Below are 18,176 nucleotides of genomic sequence, written 5' to 3'. Positions count from 1 at the left end.
GTAACTATCTTTATAGAAGAATGTTTGTGGGGACCGCAAGAACAATGAACCACAGTGGTCTGTCACCTTCCTTTTATTGTCTTAATATCTCCATCCAGCCCTTGAGTACAGGGGAGGAACTAGAAAGCATCTGCTTGCAAAGCCATGTATTCCAAAAAAACATTTTGTTTCAGAAAACTAGTGGCAGGAGGCTTCATACAAGCATAGGATAATAAGGTAGGGCTGGAATCTCTTTTCCACACAGCATCATTGAGTTAAGAAAATACATGGGATCACTAAAGAATTTCTACTATCCCAAGTACTGCAAAGCTTTCTAGAAAGGTACAGCAGAAGTAGGCAGAAGATGCAGATTACAACAACTAGTAGAGAACAGTGGAGAGTTTATTACAGCCTCTTACAAGAGCTCTTCTCCCTCTCCTTTACTCCCAAGCATCAGTGTAGGAAGCTTGGGTTTGAAGGCAACATGAAGTGGCACAGCTTTATACACTACACTGCTGCCCCTAAGGAGATGCCCTGTGCTCTGGTTCTCAATCAGCATTTCTACACATAGTTTTTCCAGCTGTCTTTTACAATAGTTGCTATGGCAGAGGCTAAGGAGGCACTAGCTGCTCTTGAAGCAGTCTACTTGTTCAGCCTTGTCCCTGGAAAAGGGAGATGTGATCCCCCCTTCTGCCTTTGTAAGTTAACTTACAAGAGAAACAAAGAACAATGAAGTGGCTTTGCAAGAAATGAGTAATTAGTATCAGCTTTCAAACTCAAACATATGGTACTGCCATGTCACGTGGCCTACCTGATATCCTGTTCTCATTTTAATAGAGCTGTTCTAAGCCAGATCTAATGTCCCTGTAAAAGCTGCAAGATGCCTCTTTATTCTAAGGCACCTTCAAAGCAGATCCAGTGCTCAGGTCCTTCAGATGCTAACAGAAACAGGACTGCTCACATTGTGTGAAAAAATTAATAAAATAACTGAAAACAATTTCAGAGTTTGCTACTCAAAGAAAAGATACTTGAGCACAAAAATGTAAGTGGCTTTCATTCCTGATCTTCTAGATAAAGAACAGTTAACACTCTGGTTGTCCAATGGTTTCTACAGCAGCCAACTCCCACTCCATATGAACGCACAAACTCCTATGGCAACAGGCACAGATGAAAACTTTAAATATCAAAGTCAAGATGAACAGAAATGCATCCCACTTCAAGCATCTTTATAATGCAGGAATCCGTTTAGAGTGGAGATTAGCAAAACAGGCAGCAAGACTGAGATAAGACAGTTGTTTTACATCTGCTCACGTGACTATCAAAGGCACACAGATGACCTTTGAGCCAGTTCAGAAGCTGTCCTTCATCTGTGACAGTTCCAAGTCAATTGTGCTTTGAATAAATATTTCTCTGTAGTAACACTTGAACCGCTACATTATATATATGAGAAATACAGAAAGTGTCCATGCACGGCCCTAAAGCACTTTGAGGATAGCCCTCGCCAGGTTAACTCACGAACCACAGAAGTTCTAGGCATCACCAGCGCGCAGAGTCGTTGGGCACAGTCCCAGAGACGTGGCATCCAGGGAGCCACCCGGCAAACGAAGAATCGGAAAGGAAGAAGGAAGAGTACTGCTCGAACAGAGTAAGAGCGTAACTTGCTTGTAGGAGTTCAGCATTCAAGGTTACTATTGCAGAACCCGGACGGAGCCATCAAAATGGGTATCTGCTAGGACAACCTCACTGCCTCAAGTTCACTGTTGGAGTCAAACAGGACTCTTCAGAAATAATTCAGACAACGGCTGGGCTAGGTTTTAGTTGTCACCTTGTTCATTCCTAAAAAAGTCTACCCTTGAAGTTTAACAAAAAAACAAACAGAAAATCCAGGGTTTAAGGCAGGGATTAGCAACTGAATTTTGTAAGGCTTTGGGCTGACTCTTTTTGGAACATTGCACTGCTTAAAACCAAGTGGCTTTCCAGTGCCATCAACAGCACACTAAGTACAACGACAGAAGCTGTACAGACCACAGCAACCCTGAGATAATAAAAGTATAAAGGAAGAGATGGGGTAAACGTGAGAGGCATATGGTAGTCTTGCCACCTAAGAGAGATTCTGAGAAAGACATTCTTGCTAATTACACAACAGGAGCAGCAGTGGAAAAAAACATTAGTATATTTCAGTTTTTCCTCTGTTTTACACACACACACACACACACTCCCCTTAATGGTATCCGTGCAGGCTTCCCTGCAGAACCGTCACTAGTGTTAAAAGCAAATCTTTAGTACTTTCTTCCTATCCGTACAAAGTGCAGTTGGAATTGATTTTGATCTCCCAAAATGGCTGCAGAAAGGAAAGAAAACCTTCTTCTCCCTTCCATCTAAGTCACCCCCATCCTAGCTCCCCTCCCTCCCAAGGAATTTTTTAAAATTAAATGTCCTAATTAAGCGTGATGAACTTGAGATTAGTTTTGTCATCTTCTTCCAAAAATAAAAACCCAAACAAAAAGCAAAACAAAACACACAATCAATGCCTCACCCACCCCAAAAGTAATAGTTCCATTTAAAAAAATAAATAAATAGTGTGTATATTTCATGCTGAGAAAAAAAAAGTCACAGAAATGATTCGTTTTTGGTTTTCCCCTCCCCCAAAACAAGACACCAGGCATTTTCTCCCCCCTCCCCAACGTAGACGTGATGGTACATTCCAACCGGCAATGTGCATCTGTGTTGAAAATGAGTTTTTACTCCTGCACGGTCCCACATGCATCAGGGAGCATCCAGCTAGCTGCTAAAGCAGAGCAAAGGCTTTCAGGTTTTGGGTATGGTCCCTGCCTGTTCCTTTGGTCCGTCTGTTAAAAGGCTCCTTGCTGCTCCCAGGTCTCTGCTCGTCTTTCTCCGTTAAAATGTGCACTCTGGTCCACACGCCTCCTGAGTCACTGGAGCTTCGTACCCAGCTTGCGCTGTCTGTTTCTGCAACAGCAACAGAGAGAGGGCAGGGTGAGAAAGGTGGCCCTTAACCCCATCGCAGGGTATTGTGGCAAACCACTGGGCAAAAGACACAAGGATTAGAGTCAGACTCCGCTTATCTCCACAAAAATAAAGCTGCCTCCACCATACTCTACAGGGAAATCAGTCCCTCCTACTGTTTACAGTCCTACAACAGCCATCCCATCTGAGTGTGCACAAGTTCACACGTGGATGTAAGACTATAAACATTTGCTTACAAAGAACATAGGCTAAGGAGCCAAAATATTGACTTCTTCATGAAACATTAACTGTAACACACCCCAACAGACTCACCTTCCAGATGCTGCAGTTAACCCACAGTTTGGTCTTCCTTCACTCTACGCTATTCTATCCACAGAAGCTATCTACATACTGGAAAATAAAGCAATTGATAGCTACAGCTGACAAGGCAAACCAGCTACAGCTCTTCCCCCCACCCATCAGGTCACTTACCTTGCCTCTGCTCTTGTGACTGTGTATTCAAACCACAGGATGTTAGGAATGAGGCTGGTATCTCGGATTAAAAAGAACTCTGAAATTGGCCTGAAAAAGGATAAGGTGGTGGGGAGAGGGAAGTAATTAGACTTACACACACACACACAGTTTTGATCAGAATAAAACATATAGCACAACAACAACAAAAAATAGTCCAGTCTTAACATTAATATTGTTACCCTTCAGTCTGGGAAGAAGATGCCTCAGTAAATTTAATCATGAACTATATATACACACATACACACACAGTTGTTTTTCTTTCCTTATAAAATGTTTCCTGACCTCATTAAATTTAAGCGGGACTGCAATTTCACTAGGTCATCAGGCATTGCTTAAGAAAGGCCTTATCTACTTGAAAGCTACTACTTAATATTGTGTCTTCCTCCAACACTTTGTCACACCTCACAACTTTAGAAATGTACCAGCTTCCTAAACCTCTCCTCTTCACTCCCCATATGAGGCAAGGATATGCGATCCCTTGTATATACACACACGAGAAGAAACACAGACAAGTTACATATTCACACAATAGTCAGTAGGCAAAGCTGAAACAGAATTCAGGAATCCTTGCTCCCATTTCTAACATCTATAACTTGCACAGTTTGTAGCAACCTGCTTACAATCAGGACTTGCACCACTACAACTAAATTTTAGAGGCTTAAGTATCCTAGCATTTATTTTACTCCAGTTGATCACGAAATCTTTTCTTGCCAGGGAGTTCTGCTACACCAGTGTTATCACCCCATTTCAAGGGACTAACTTAATGGACAAAACAGACCTAAGAAATGCAGACTTGCAGGAGTAAAACCTTAACAAAATACAGAGACTTACCATGCAGCTATCCTTGGGAAGAGAGGAGTTAATATCTCTTGTGTGAAGGCAAACCAGGCTATGGCCATGATGCTTCCCGCCACACCTCCATATAAGACTTGGCTCCAGGTGTGGTAAAGCAAATAAACCCTGCAGTGGAAGAGAAAGAGTCACCAGACCGGCTTTCAAGCAAGAGGAGGCAGGACTCAGGGGCTGATGTTTCACTGGACCCTCTAAAGTTCAAAACAAGCTATCCCCCAGATACCAAAAGCAGATGTTTCATTTGCCTGTTTGTGAAAACGCTAGGGGAGAGGGGGCAGGGACAAACTGTGCCTTCCCTGCTACAGCATTTTCAGCTTAAAGCACTTCTAGTTTGCACTTAACTCAATAACCCTCTACGTTCTTCCTAACAGATCATTGGATTAGTAGAAGAAGTATTGCTGTTGGTTCCCACAAGAGATTTCTCCAGAGCCAACACCAGGACAAGCCCCCTCCAAACCATCAAAGCTGTGGCTTAAAGGCTTTGAAGAACAGAGCATTTTCGCCCCCCCCCATTTTTTGCTGCTCTCAAATGTGACAGCATGAAGGCTGCACTACTACAGTGCTCTTGCTGTGATTGCAACCAGTCAGAAAGCAGTATTAGTGTCTGTTGTTACCCCTACACACAAGCTGCATGAGACATTCAAAATTCTTTTCATCCATACATCATAAAGCCATTAGGGTCATCTAATCTGACCTTCTGCCTAGCACAAGCCACTGGATTTCTTCAAATCAATTTGTTTGAGCTAGACCATCTCTCTCTTATAAAAATGTCCTGTTACAATTTTAAAAATAACCAGTAATAAGGAATCAGCTGTAGTGTACAGTCAACAGTGCCAATGGGTAATTGCTTTTCTGTGGAAAACATGGCCTTCTTTCTAGCCTGAATCTGTCTGGTTTCCAACCACTAGATCTCATTACTTATTTTTAATCTACTAAAGGGAATAAACTTCATTATCGAAATTTCATTTTCTTGATTCATCTTCTTAATATAACTAAATCTTGCAAGTCAAACAGCTATAAATGTTTTTATTAACTAATGCTCAAACAAAACACACAATCAGTTTGGTCAGCTGTAAGCAATCCATGTGCAGCAGATACTGGCGTGCCAAGGCATGGTGCAACGCTTCCGTGATTAGTGCCGGAAAGAGAGCTAGGCAGCATGTCTGGAGCATGGCAATGGAGCCAACGGGGATCTGACATAGGCTCAGCTGATCCTGGGTTGTATAAACACTTCTATGTAGCACCTCACACGTAGCACCTTTATATGCCTATATAAAGGGGCTCATGGCAACACCAGAACTTCTCCAAAGCTCTCATTTGTACACTGTGATCACCAAGAATTAGATCAGAAGTGCAGGATAAGGAGTGCCAGGTCTGCTGCTGTTGAAGGCCACAGGACTGTGCAAGAGTGCAAGACAAACAATTGCTCCATACCTACTATATGAGACTAGCAAAGCCACTGTCACAAGGCAGATGGACAGCACATGTCGCCATAGTAAATCCAGAAACCTCGCATTGTTTGTTTGGTGCATTCTGAAAGAGATGGAAAGCCATTAACGCAGCGCCAGAGAGCTGAGCAGTCCATACATCTATGCCCACTATGCCCAAAACCCTAGAAAAGCTCTGCTCCAGTGCAGTCCTGGGCAGCTCAACATCATCTTGGCATCAGTTTGTCCCACTGGCAGCAGTTAAAGAGAAGCCAGAGCGCCCTACTTCTCTCTCCAACTGTTAACAGGGATCGTTGTGATGGAAGGCAGAACACTCAGTTACTGCAACTGGTGTGAAAGGCACAGGCAGAGAATATGCAACAGGGAGCCAAGACAGAGTCCTCCGTTGTCCACAGAGCTGCAAGGAACTGGGAGTTCTGTCTTCCTCCACACTAGGAGCTGCAAGACAGAGCCATGCCCCAGTGAGAATTTCAGAGAAGCACAGCACAGCATACAAGAGTATTACTTAGTAAAGGAGACAAAGTAAAAGGTCACACAAGTGGGCAACAGGTATTATCTGAAAGACTGCAAACAACCCCACTGACAAAACAGAGAAGACCCATGAGAAGGCAGCTTTTCTTTCCTCCTCCCTACTCCCCCTCTCCCCTCACACTGCAGGGTGGATACAAAGCTCATAAAGAGCAAATCAAAAACTGTTTTCAGATACATCCATGGCAGGGCTTGCATCAGGAGGCCCATCCCTAGCTTTCACTTTCTGGCAACTGCAACTACAGCCCTGTATTCAGACCGAGATAGGCATGTTTCATCCACTCTAGCCACAGAGCAAATCATACAGGTCCTCCAATTTAATTCTGCTATACAACTGAACAGGAGGAGGAGGGCACACAGCAAGGAAGCCATCTATTGAGGTGCTTCAACATGTTAACAGCTAAAACCTGACAGTGAGTTTTTACCTTAAATAAAGGAACAGAAATGAATAGACAGAGAAAAACCACATGAACTGGGAGTGGCTGGACGGCATCCCATATTTTGTGGTCACTGTTGAATGGGCTTCTGGGAAGAGAAGAAGAAAGAGTTTGGTCAAGGTCTATTCTGTACACAGCAGCTGGAACGCTCCAAAGGTGGAGCTGGACCACTCCATTAGAGTGTGTGTGCATCAGTTCACAGGACACGTCTCTGTTCAGATGGCTCTGCCAGCCCTCTACACCCGCACATCCAAAGCCAACATGAGGCACAGGGGAAAATACCCTCTAAACCCCCGTACTACTATCGCTCCATTAAAAAAAAGAAAGTGCACAACAACTGGCACCATGACACAAACAGGCCATACTATACCTTCGCAGGGCCGTGGCTCCCGGATAACGTTTTTTATTAACCAGTTCACTCCTTCATTGAAAGCCAGCCCTCCCAAGAAAGAGATCTGTGAAGACAAAACAGCTGTGTCATCCTCTTTAAAAGATCCAGCTAGTTATCATGCTCTCTTTGTTGATAAACCCCCAAGTCATATGTTTCCAATTTTCTTTTCTGACTATTAGAGTTAAAAATCAACAGCCTCAGAATTCTATAGTTGAGAAAGAAAAGCATTTCTTTCTCAGCCTGCTTTGTGTATCTGACAACACATTGTGTACACACAGCTCTTCAGTAAATGACTCACAGTGGAAAACAAAAAAAAAAAAAGAGAGAAAAAGTGACACCATATAGCAGTTACAGCCATTGCTTTAGTACACTTCCATCAGCAAGTGGAGAAAATTGTATTTTCAAACAGGGCAAGTTTCAAGGGATTATTATTATTATTAACTGATGACCAACAGGGGGAGCACACACATCATTATTTGGGTAAAAAGCAGCTAAAAGGGTGGCTTTTTAGGTGTTCTGGCTTTTCCCCATCTAAGAATATTTCCATCTCAAAACTGCTGTCTTCAGTTTACAATGAAGACTTGTATTCTGCATTGTGGCAGGCTAGTACCATTTGTTTTTACTATTTAATTCCATAGTCCATATTCCACCCCTAACTTATCCCTGCTGCTGTGACCAAATTCCTGCCTGGTGATTGTACTCTGCCTCCCTACTGCTCAGTCTTATTTCAGGTGACAAAGCGACTTTTCACTTTATGCCCTGAGCTATGGGCCAGTCTGCTGCAAGCCAGCGAGCAACTGCCTTGCTCCAGCTCAGTGGTGACTTCTCATGTACAGAACTGGGAGCTAACCTCAACACTTCCCTCGTTTACCAAGGCCTAACGAGCTCCTGTATTCAAGTGCTTATGCATGTGTGACAATAGTTACTCTAGTTTATTCTCTGCTTTGGGTCAACAAGAAACCGTTGGACTACCATAGCTTTTAACAGCTGCCTCTCCTAGCTCTCATCAGCTTCGTAACCTAGAAGTCCCATCCTCAGGCCCCTGAGCCACTGGTCCCATGACGCCGTTGCCTTAGATCAGAAGCCTGCCACCAAAATTCTTTCACTGGCCCCATTTTATCTATCTGAGGGCAAATGTTACAAGTGGGTTATATCTCCTAAAGGGAATTGAGTCATGAGATTGATTCTCAACTACCTGTCAGGGCAGAGAGAAAGCATTAAGACAAAAAAATGTCCCTTTCTGTTCATTTGGAAAGAAAGGAGAGTCTCTTCTGTCCTTAGTGTTCAATGCACAGCAAGGAAGCGGCCCTTAGACAACTCCACTCCCTTGAAAATGTCTGGATTTTATTTTACATCCCATTTTCTGCCTTAGTATGTCCAGAGAAAGCACATCCTGCTGAGTTACAGACGTTATTTCCTGCAGCACCTGTATGCTCTGCCCATCTTGCAAGAACCTACTAGTGCTTTGATCCTACTGGATCTTGGGAGAGGGAAGAATTATTATTAATTTCCACCCTGCAACATCTTGTTTTTGTTTTTTAAAGTTTTTCAGCCTTCTCTCACCAACACTTGAGGACAGACAGTGCCTAAAACATACCCGAGTCAGAAACTCAGCAAAGGCTAGACAGTCTTTTAACCTGCTACAGGCGACAGTATCTCCTGCTGTTTTTTGACAGGAAGATCACTTTACCTAAACTTGCTCTTTAAAGACCCAATAAATAAAGTGCATACAGGAGCAGCGGGTCATAAAGAAAAAGGTTATTGCCATAAGAAGATGCTGGGAGGGGAGAGAAGGACTCACCGTGTGAAGCTCCCTCTTGAATATGATGAGTGTTACGAAACCAACAATAATGAATATTGGACCAAGACTCAAATAAGCTAAAAGCTGACCAGAGAAATCACCTAGGGAAACAAAACAAACAAGAAACAAGTCAGTTTGAACTTTACACATACTTGCCTGCCACCAGGACTTGGGTCAGTTGGTGCCCCAAATCACCGAGAGCAGAGGGGTAAGCTCAGCACTGCAGCAGGAGAGCAGCACATCTCCATTTTGCAGACTGGTTATTCCTGCTCCAGCCCGCAAGGAGCAAGGTGGGGAAGGCAGCAGTGCTTGCACTGAGGTTTGAGAGCAGGGATGAGAGGAGCTTGGCATCATTCAGCGGAGATGACTGGCAGCCAATTTACAACAACGACCACCAGTGGGGGCCCACAGACACTTCAATCCAACATAAGCGCGGGCTGCTGTGAAAGAGGCAGCGTCTTTCCCTCCCCCTCACTCATATTGCCTCCCTGTGCCAGGAATTACCAGCAAACCCTCCCCAAGCAAATCTTTCCCCTTCCCTTCCTAAAATGGGTTAGTTTTCAGCTTCCTAATCCGTCTCACCATGTGTCTGCATGAACACTAGCATTAGCAAAATGGAGAGGAATTAAAGAGCTAAACACAGGGGGGAGGAAGAGGAAAAAGAAGGGAGCCTGCTTTTTACCAGCAGCCCCACTTGTATCATACCCAAGTGACTGTGGGCCTCCACCCTGAGCAGCTGATCACCTCCCAGAGAGGGCCTGGGAGCAGCACTGGGGCCAGTAAGAGGACGTAAGGTACCCCAAAACCATCCACTTCATTCTGAATGATTACAGGCAAACAACAGTAAAGAACAGCTATACATTTCTAAGACTCTGTCTGTTCGTTCCCTGAAAAAGGACACACACAAGAGTATTTGGTGAGAAGATGTCAGCATAAATGCAGAGAAACAGAAAACTACCAGGCTCATTTTGCTTCGAGATCAACAGCTCACCATCAGGAGAAAGAGCTATCTACCAGCGAACCCTTAAAGGCAGCAGCGGCTCTAACAAATGCAGTATGAACCCGGGGAGCAGTTTAAGAGACAAGGGACTCTCTATACTGCATCTCAGAGACTATATCTTCTCCATCCCATCACTGAACCCAGAAGGATCAGTCCCCCCCACAAATTTACGATCTTTCCTCCCTCCTCTCAAAAGGGAACAGGATGCCTCTGCAAGGCCAAGCATTGGACTCCTTCCTAGGTCGATTCCACTGCGAGATACCGAGTCCCCACAACCACGCAGCCACATTTTAAAACAGCACTTGCTGTAATGGACTTCAACCTCAGCCTCTCACTATCGCAACTGAAAAGCTACCAAGCTGCTACAAAGTCCGTGCTGCTGCTGATGCTGTCACCTGGCTGCAGCTCCCTCAGGTACCCCGCAGACTCCTCTTAAATTCCAGACTCTGTGTTAGATTTGGGAACCAGCTACATCATCAAAGAGAGTTTAGAAGAGTTTTAGTTTGTAATGCCAGGGAAACTTGGGAGAGCTGGAGGAAAAGCCCCTAAGAGCACTGGGTTTTCATAGGAGTGAAGCTTGGGGTGCTTTAAAAAGAAAAAAAAAAAAAAAAGAAAACACCCCCACCCACCACTGAGACACATTAGAAGACACTGAATCCAAAACTCTCTTCCTGGAACACATGCAGCATCTACCCAGCTGGCAAGTGGGTGCCAAATGCTACCAAATCAGAATAGCAATATATTTTGGAAATGCAAAATGGATATGAGTGACAGTCTCAGTTACCTGGCAATAGAGAATCAGGCCCCTTATGGTTTTACATAAGCCACGGACACCCTACCAAATGAATCCTGTCTTAAATGATGAGGAAATTCATGAGCTGAAATAAGAGCCAAGCAACCAAGATTAATCTGAAAGCCTTGAAAATGCTTTCCAGTAGCCTCAATTCCAGTGTTATCAACTAAAGATAATTCCTCCTTCAGGAATCACCATATTTCAGATCATTCACTCTGTTAACCCACAGTATAAAAAGAATTGCTCTTTAAGACTAAAAGCCATAGTTTTGTCAAGTAGGAACCAAACCAGATTATTTACCTTCTCAGGAGGATTCTACTTCTTGCACAGACGGTGGAAGAATACATAAGGAAGCAAGCTTTAATTTAAATAGTATCAGTCATGTCAAACTCAATATCCTCCACTAAATTATCATACAATATCCCCAATAAGTCATCCTGTCTTCAACTGCACACAATCTGCACTTGAACCTGAGGCCGAGAAGCAGAAGCCCTACCACCACTCCCAGCTCCTGCCTCCAGGCAGAGCACCAGGCCTTGGCTCAGGCAACCTCACTCTTCACACGATAGCTCCCCAAACACTTCAGCTCTGTCCATTTTGAATAGAACAGAGAGAGTATTAATAATATTTCACATTATTGTACCTAACAGCAATCAAAGAGAATCACGTTTCTGGAGCTGCCCCTTCTAGGTGAGCAGGCAAATAAGCCGGTGCGCATTATCTGAAGGCAACAGCTTTGTTATTTCCTGGGAGCTACACCAGAAACTCACTAATACTGTGATAAATGTATTCACTAGATTAGCAGATTAAGCCAGGGCTGTACTAGCTAAAACAGCTCTGAAATGACTGGAAATCCCCAGTGAAGAATGCAAAGCGAGCTCTGAGAGAAAGGCCAGCTCCCATGGCCGCACAGCGCTCCCCGAGCCTCAGAGCACGATTACTTGTGTCACTTCTATCTATTCTCACGCTCCAGTGCGCTCGGAGACCTACTCCCAGGGAAAGAGCAGTTGCAGGAGCGCTGGCAGCGTGACGTCCAGTCAGATCTAGCAAGCAGGTTCCTCCCTGCCTTTTCTTTTTTTAAATTCATTTTGCTAAACTTCGGAATTTTAAAGAAGTTCCTACAACTGACAAGAGCAAAGCCTACCAAAATCATCAAAACTTCTGAAAAAACGTAAGAGGAAAATGGATGGAAACATACTTTTTTTAATATACACATACCTAAACCCAGCTACCTCATTTTCGGACACCCAAGAAGGAACAGTATTTCCTCTGAGGCACACCATTTCTTCAGGTTTCACTCAGTATCTGCTTCTGATCTAATTCAACATTTTACCCAGCATCCTTTCTGCACCCAGTGGAAATAGCCAGGGTTCACCGCATTAGCTTAACCTGCATGTAAAATAAAAATGTGAATCAACAGCACTCTAACCGCATCCTACCACAAGATCTAGCTTTACCACTGCCACCACTGCTTCCTATTGAAGCACCTATCTGTGGCAGCTCTGCTGGTTGTGTGTTCTTGACGGGATGTACGTGTGCAAGACGCACAGACAACAGGCACTGCTCTCATGTATACCAGTAAATATTCATGATGGATCATCATTTCTTCTACTTCTGCCACAGCTTTTGATATCAGGACAGGGACAGTACAATACCTTCAGGGAGGCTTTAAGGTGTGCCATAAAACGCATATATCAGACATGAAACTTCCGCAGTAAGATCAGACTCAAAACCTAGTGCAAAAAGAGAGACAGACACAACGATTGAACAGTATCTGCTTCCTTCAGGGACTACTTAGCTATGAGATGAGCCCTGACTGGTTGGCTGCTGCCCCAAACAGAAATCGCAACGAGGATTATTAGAACAAGCACTCTTATAGAGGCTACACATGCCTATACTGAACAGCGACCAGAACAGCTAAGCAAAAGGATACACAGAGCGTGAGCACCTTTGTTCAGATTCATCTTTTCACCGATTAGTTGACTCTGCACACTTGGTTCTCCAGCTCTGCCTGTCCTTAGAGCTGGCTTCATCCTCCCTATATAAGAAGATAGCAAGATTCTCTGTCCTTCAACAATGAAAGGATTTACCATGCCAGGTTCCTCTTCTCTCTTCTCCCCTTAAAGAGTTATGTCCCATATAAGAAGAGGTCCAGAAAGTCCCAGAGCTTTAAGAATCCCAGCTGCACTGAAGAGAGGAAGATTTTTTTGTTGTTTTTGTTTTGTTGTTTTTAAATACAAAAAATGCAAACAAATCTGGAACTCAGTGTTTCTCCAGTGAAACTCACCCTACAGACAGGAAGTCACGGAAGATGAGTTTTAAGGCTGTAACAAAGTCATTCCATGCAAAGTAATGCATACGGGAAAAAACAACCCTGATTATACATGCACAGTGATGGGATTTAGTTTAGTTGTTATCAAACAGAAGATCTCAGACTTGATGTGAGCTGATATCATCAGAGAACAATCCAATGCACTGTGGCAGTCAAAAAGGCAATAAGAACATTTTTCGAAGGGGGGGGGGGGGAGTTACCGCTACAACGCTATAAGAACTTACAATGTGACTCTGGTCACACCATCTAAAAAAAGGAGTAAACACAAAAAAGGTAAACAGAAAGGGGACAAAGACAACAGGTATAGAACAGTATCCATTCAAAAAATATTGAGCTCAGATTTTCAGCTGAGAAAGAAGGACAGAGAGGATACAACAGTCCCCCAAGCATCACATGTGATATGGGGGGGAAAGGACAGTAAAGCATTTGTTACCTCTCACTGCACATAAAATAGAGGGTGTTCAATGGAATTAGTGACCAGCGGACTTAAAAGCAGAAAAGAAACAACTTTTAATTAAGTTGCAAAGCTCAGTGCCAAAGAGACTGAGGAGATCCAAAGCAGAAATGGGTTCAAAGAGCAGTTAGACATACTCACAGAACACACAGCTTTTACAGATCAGTCAAAGGACATGACCATTCTGATGCAATTGCCAGCTGATTACTGGGAAGATACACAGGGAAGGATTACTGCTGCGTACCTGCTCCTCATACCTTTTCCATTAAGCACCCGTTACGGGCTCCTATCAGGGACTTAACACTATGCCAAATCATCCTTTGGTCTCACCAAGTACAGCTGCCTGTATGAGCAGCTCCAGGACCAACTATTTCCAAATGTGGTATCAGGACAACAACTTTAAAGTCTGTTCTCTTAAGCAACATGCTTTAACACACTGTCAAGTAACGCTGCCACTGTTGTTTTCTTCTCTCTAGGTTTGACATCACTAACAGCTTTCAGCTAGTCCTCGAAGACACCACTGCTTAGGCCAGTTTGCAGTTGACTCTACCACAGTGTTTATCTGCTGCTTCTAGTTTGATCTTGCTCAAAGTTGACACCACAGAAAGCCCCGAAGGACTGAGCAGCCACACAAGCGGTAAGGATGGCTGTTCAGTGTTTCGTACTATGCCTGATTTATATCACTATTCATAAGGAAATGTTAGATAAAGACAGGGAGGATGAGCACCCTTTCAGGGGCACCTCTCCCCTTCACAATTACAGGCAGAAGCCTGAGAGCTGGCTTCATCCAGCAGATGCAAATCAGCAGTGACTACTTTTCAACTGGTCACAGCGAGAGGGAGCATCACTCTTGACAAATGAAAGCTGGGATGACAGCAGTTTTGCACTGGAAGTCTTTCAATATAAGAGATTTTAAGAACCAGTTGCCACAGTGGCTCGTCATGCTGCACTCAAGGCCAGCAGTCTCTCTGGGAGTAGCCAAGAGAAAGAGGGAGGGGAGAGAGCGGTAAAGAAAAAAAAAAAAAAGAAAGAAAGAAAAAAAAAAGTCTGCCACACAGCAGCATATGACATGCCAAAACAGTTTAATAATTCATGCTGGTAGAAGCAGTATCTACTTCTCATTCTGACCCCTCTCTATCAGCACAAGGTTTCATTAACTCCATTGTACTGAGCATATTGCCAGCATTATTATTTTATAAATACATATTATCTAGACACTTTACGGACCTGGATTTAAGCCCTATACTGACAGAACACAAACAGCTTTCTAAATAAAGTTAAAGCACTTTTTCCAAGTCCAGATAAAAGTATCACCTAACATCTTACCGCACTCATTTTTCTAAACCAAGCTAAGTAAAGACACTTCTGCATCTCCAGCTTTTTTAATGTTATAATCCTTTGTCTCCATTTTATGGGCTTCTATAATTGCATGTTTTATCCAAGACCATTATAATACTAATTCTCTAAAAACATAATCCTAATCTTGTTGGCAATTCCCCCCCCCCAGACACACATACGTGCACTCAATTATCTTCTCCATTTTGCTTTTATAAAAGCAAGCAATACAGACAGAAACTAACGGAGTTACATTATGGCCCTTAAGATCTGACAGATAACCCTTGTGGAGCAAAACCTGCCCATTTCAAATACCTTCTTATCCAAAACCAATCCAACAAATAGCGTTCAGGACACTCTGGGTACACTGCCAGACTTGGCTAAGGAGATGAGATACACAGACGAATGTATCAGTGCTACTGGAAAGATTATTTCCCCCCGCCTGCCTCTTCACCCCCCCCCCCTCCACTTCTCAAGCCTTCACATTAATGTATTAAAGAAGGGAGAATGGCAGAAGAAGAATGTACAAAGGGAAGGAAAATGCAAGAAAGAAAAGGAAGCGTAGATCTTTCATATAAAGTGTCACAGAAACCATAATAAAGCAGCCATATTTAGGAGAGAAAACTGTACTTTCGGTGCCAGATTTTTTTAGTGTCGTCATGCTGCAAGTCTTGTAGCTAAATGGGTACTTTCAGCTCAGAAGATCCCTAAGCACTCTAGAAGCTTTAGGTATTGCACTACTGAGAGGAGCTTTCATCAGGAAATAAAATCCAGCTATCGAAACAAGACATGCAGCAACACTTTATGACAAGTTAGGGACTGGAAAGAAGAACTAGCAATACAGAGAATTGTCTCAACACCGAATCTGGTTTTGACCAGACTGTCAGGACTGATGCTCTGACACTCTGCATGCTGCTTTTTTTTGTATTCTTTGCTTGTAACAAGCAGCCAAAAACTAGGGGTTTTTTCCATCTTACCAAAAGAACAGTACAGCACAGGCACCACACCTGAAGAGGAGCTCGCAAAGACCACCGTTACGAATAAGACAAACAAGACGGCCCCTATCTGAACAGTGACCCAGTTTGCCCCGCGCACTCAGCATTCATCCTCCCACAGCCTGGGCTGGGCCGCTGGCAGGCAGCGCCGAGAGCACGGGACACCGGCCCTTCGCGCAGCCACGACAGCCCGTCCAACACACGACCCCCCATCGCTGCCCGTCCCCCAAACGGGCTCAGCCATGAGCTGCCCTGCAAGAAGCCCAGGGCTGCCTGTTCTCCGGGCGCCTCCCGCCCCATGGCACCCCGCTGCCTGACTGAGGCACAACGTTCCCGGAACCGCCACCACGCTGAGTCCCACCAGCTGAACAACCGCCAGAGTAGCCTAGGAGCCAACGGTCCGGTACGGCTCCCCAGGGTGCCACAAGCACGGGGACCCGCCGGCCCAGGACGCGCCAACCCGGAGCCCCGACGCCAAGGCCAGCAGGCCGCCGAGGCGAGGCAGGCGCTTCGAGGCCTGGCGGGAGCCGCACGTGGCGGGACAACGCCGGTGGGAGACGAGGCAGCACTGTGGTGAGGGGAGGGTGGCGGGGGGGGCCGGGCCCGGGCCCCCCCCCACGACCCCCTTCACCACTGGGGGGGCTCAGCAGCCCCTGGAGCCCAGCGCCTCGCCACAGCGCATGCGCAGCGCCGAGGTCTCGCTCTCTCTCCCCCCCCGCCCGCGGCTCACTATTCGGCAGCGAGTCCCACCGCCCCAGCGCGCACGCGCGCCTCGCCGCCTCAGGGCAGCCGCTCAATGGCTCACTATCTCGCAGCTCCCAGCCCGGCCCTCAGGGGTGCCGTGGGGCGGCGGGCGGGGCCCGCCGCGGGGAGCGGCGGCGCCGCCGCCACCGGGAAGGCCGGGCGGGCCGTGAAGCGGAGCGTTACCTGCGGGATATTCGACGTGAGTGAGGGAGACCGGCCGCCATGGAGCGGGGAGCGAGCACTCTCCGACTGCGGCCATCTTACCCGGATACCGGGCCGGGTCACCACAACCAATCGGAGCGTACTTAAGGGGCGGTGCGACCAATGGGCGGGGGTGCTGAGAGCGGTGGCCCAATAACAGGGCGCGGCAGGTGAGGCGCCGGCCAACCCACAGCCACCCAATTAAAAATCCAACCCGGGGAGCAGCAGAGCCAATAGGCTACTAGCATCGTTGCCCAATACCAGGGGGACGCAGGTAGCGGCAAAGCCAATCGGGAAAAAGGCGGGCGTCAGCTCCCGCCCTCATTGGCGAACAGGGCGATGCAGATTAGCCAATCACTAGCTTGCATTCCCGCGCGCTCTTAGCCAATCAGCAGGGCGGCTGGGGCGGTTGGCACGGGGGGCTGAGGAAGGGGCTCGTTGGCAACGCGGCGGTTAAAATGGCCTCCCCTTCCCTCCCCTCCGCTCGCGGCACCTCGGGGCACCAGCCCCACCCCGAGGTGCCACGGCCGGGCCAGCCCCCAGGCACCCTGCGCCCGAGGGGGGGGGTGGCCAGTGCGCCCCTGGGTGGGGGCTATCCTCCTCCCAGCCCCCCCCCCCCCCGGTCCTGTGGGCGTCAGGTCTGTGGTACAAACCCCACTTCTTGTCCTGCTCCCACATCATGGATCTTTCCCGCATCCCTCCATTCCTCCCTTCCACTAAGGGAAGGGTTCCGGGCCTGGGAAGGGAGAGTTTTGGGGACAGCAGTGCGAGGAGCTGCTTCCCCTGCTGGTCCCATGGTCAAAGAACAAGCCTGAGAATAAAAACCAAACCACACTGGGAACTTGTCTTCCTCTCCTGTCACCCTTTACAGTGGTGAGAGTTAGATTTTTAAAAGATAAGTGTTCTTTTTATAAATTATGTTGTTAGAGGTAGTAGTACTTAGAACATGTCACGCAAAATAATTTTGCTAAGATCTGTTGAAAACGCCTGTTTTATCTGTACTTAACAGCAGAAAGAAAAGGGATTTTTACAGCCACCTCTACTTTATAGCTTTGTAAAGGACCAGCAGCTTTTTGGACAGCACATGTGTGTACATGCATGCAAAAATAAAGCATAAGCCATAAGTCCCTTGCAGAATCTCAAGAGAAAGCAGGCTGCTGCTGGTGATAATCTGTGTCCTTTAGAAAGTACTGCAGAGGCCTGAAAACACCTGGTTCAGGCACTACGGGTTTTTACACCCTTGACCACTGAAAACATGCGCTTTGAAGACCAAATGGAAATGAGTTTTTCCATATTTTACACCAGAGAATAGTCTTACCTGGGGGGCCTGAGCAAGAAGCAGAACGCAAACAGTGCGGGACTTCAAAAGAGAGAAATGTTAGCAG

At 45.9% G+C, this 18,176-nt stretch overlaps 1 protein-coding gene across 1 annotated transcript; it reads right to left on the bottom strand.

Annotated features, from left to right (window-relative positions):
* Positions 1-57: 57 nt before the first annotated feature.
* DOLPP1 (dolichyldiphosphatase 1) lies at positions 58-16,912 on the bottom strand. Its single transcript, XM_026110760.2, has 8 exons — positions 16,774-16,912; positions 8,938-9,038; positions 7,116-7,200; positions 6,734-6,833; positions 5,767-5,865; positions 4,312-4,440; positions 3,439-3,528; positions 58-2,949 (listed from the first exon to the last, which is right to left on the bottom strand). Exons 1-8 carry the CDS (start codon positions 16,847-16,849, stop codon positions 2,913-2,915), a joined length of 717 nt encoding a protein of 238 aa, XP_025966545.1. The 5' UTR covers positions 16,850-16,912; the 3' UTR covers positions 58-2,912.
* Between the last annotated feature and the right edge of the window lie 1,264 nt (positions 16,913-18,176).

The sequence above is a fragment of the Dromaius novaehollandiae genome, chromosome 20 (genome assembly GCF_036370855.1).
Source record: "Dromaius novaehollandiae isolate bDroNov1 chromosome 20, bDroNov1.hap1, whole genome shotgun sequence".
Taxonomy (NCBI): Eukaryota; Metazoa; Chordata; class Aves; order Casuariiformes; family Dromaiidae; genus Dromaius; species Dromaius novaehollandiae.
This window is presented reverse-complemented; position numbering and strand designations above follow the sequence as displayed.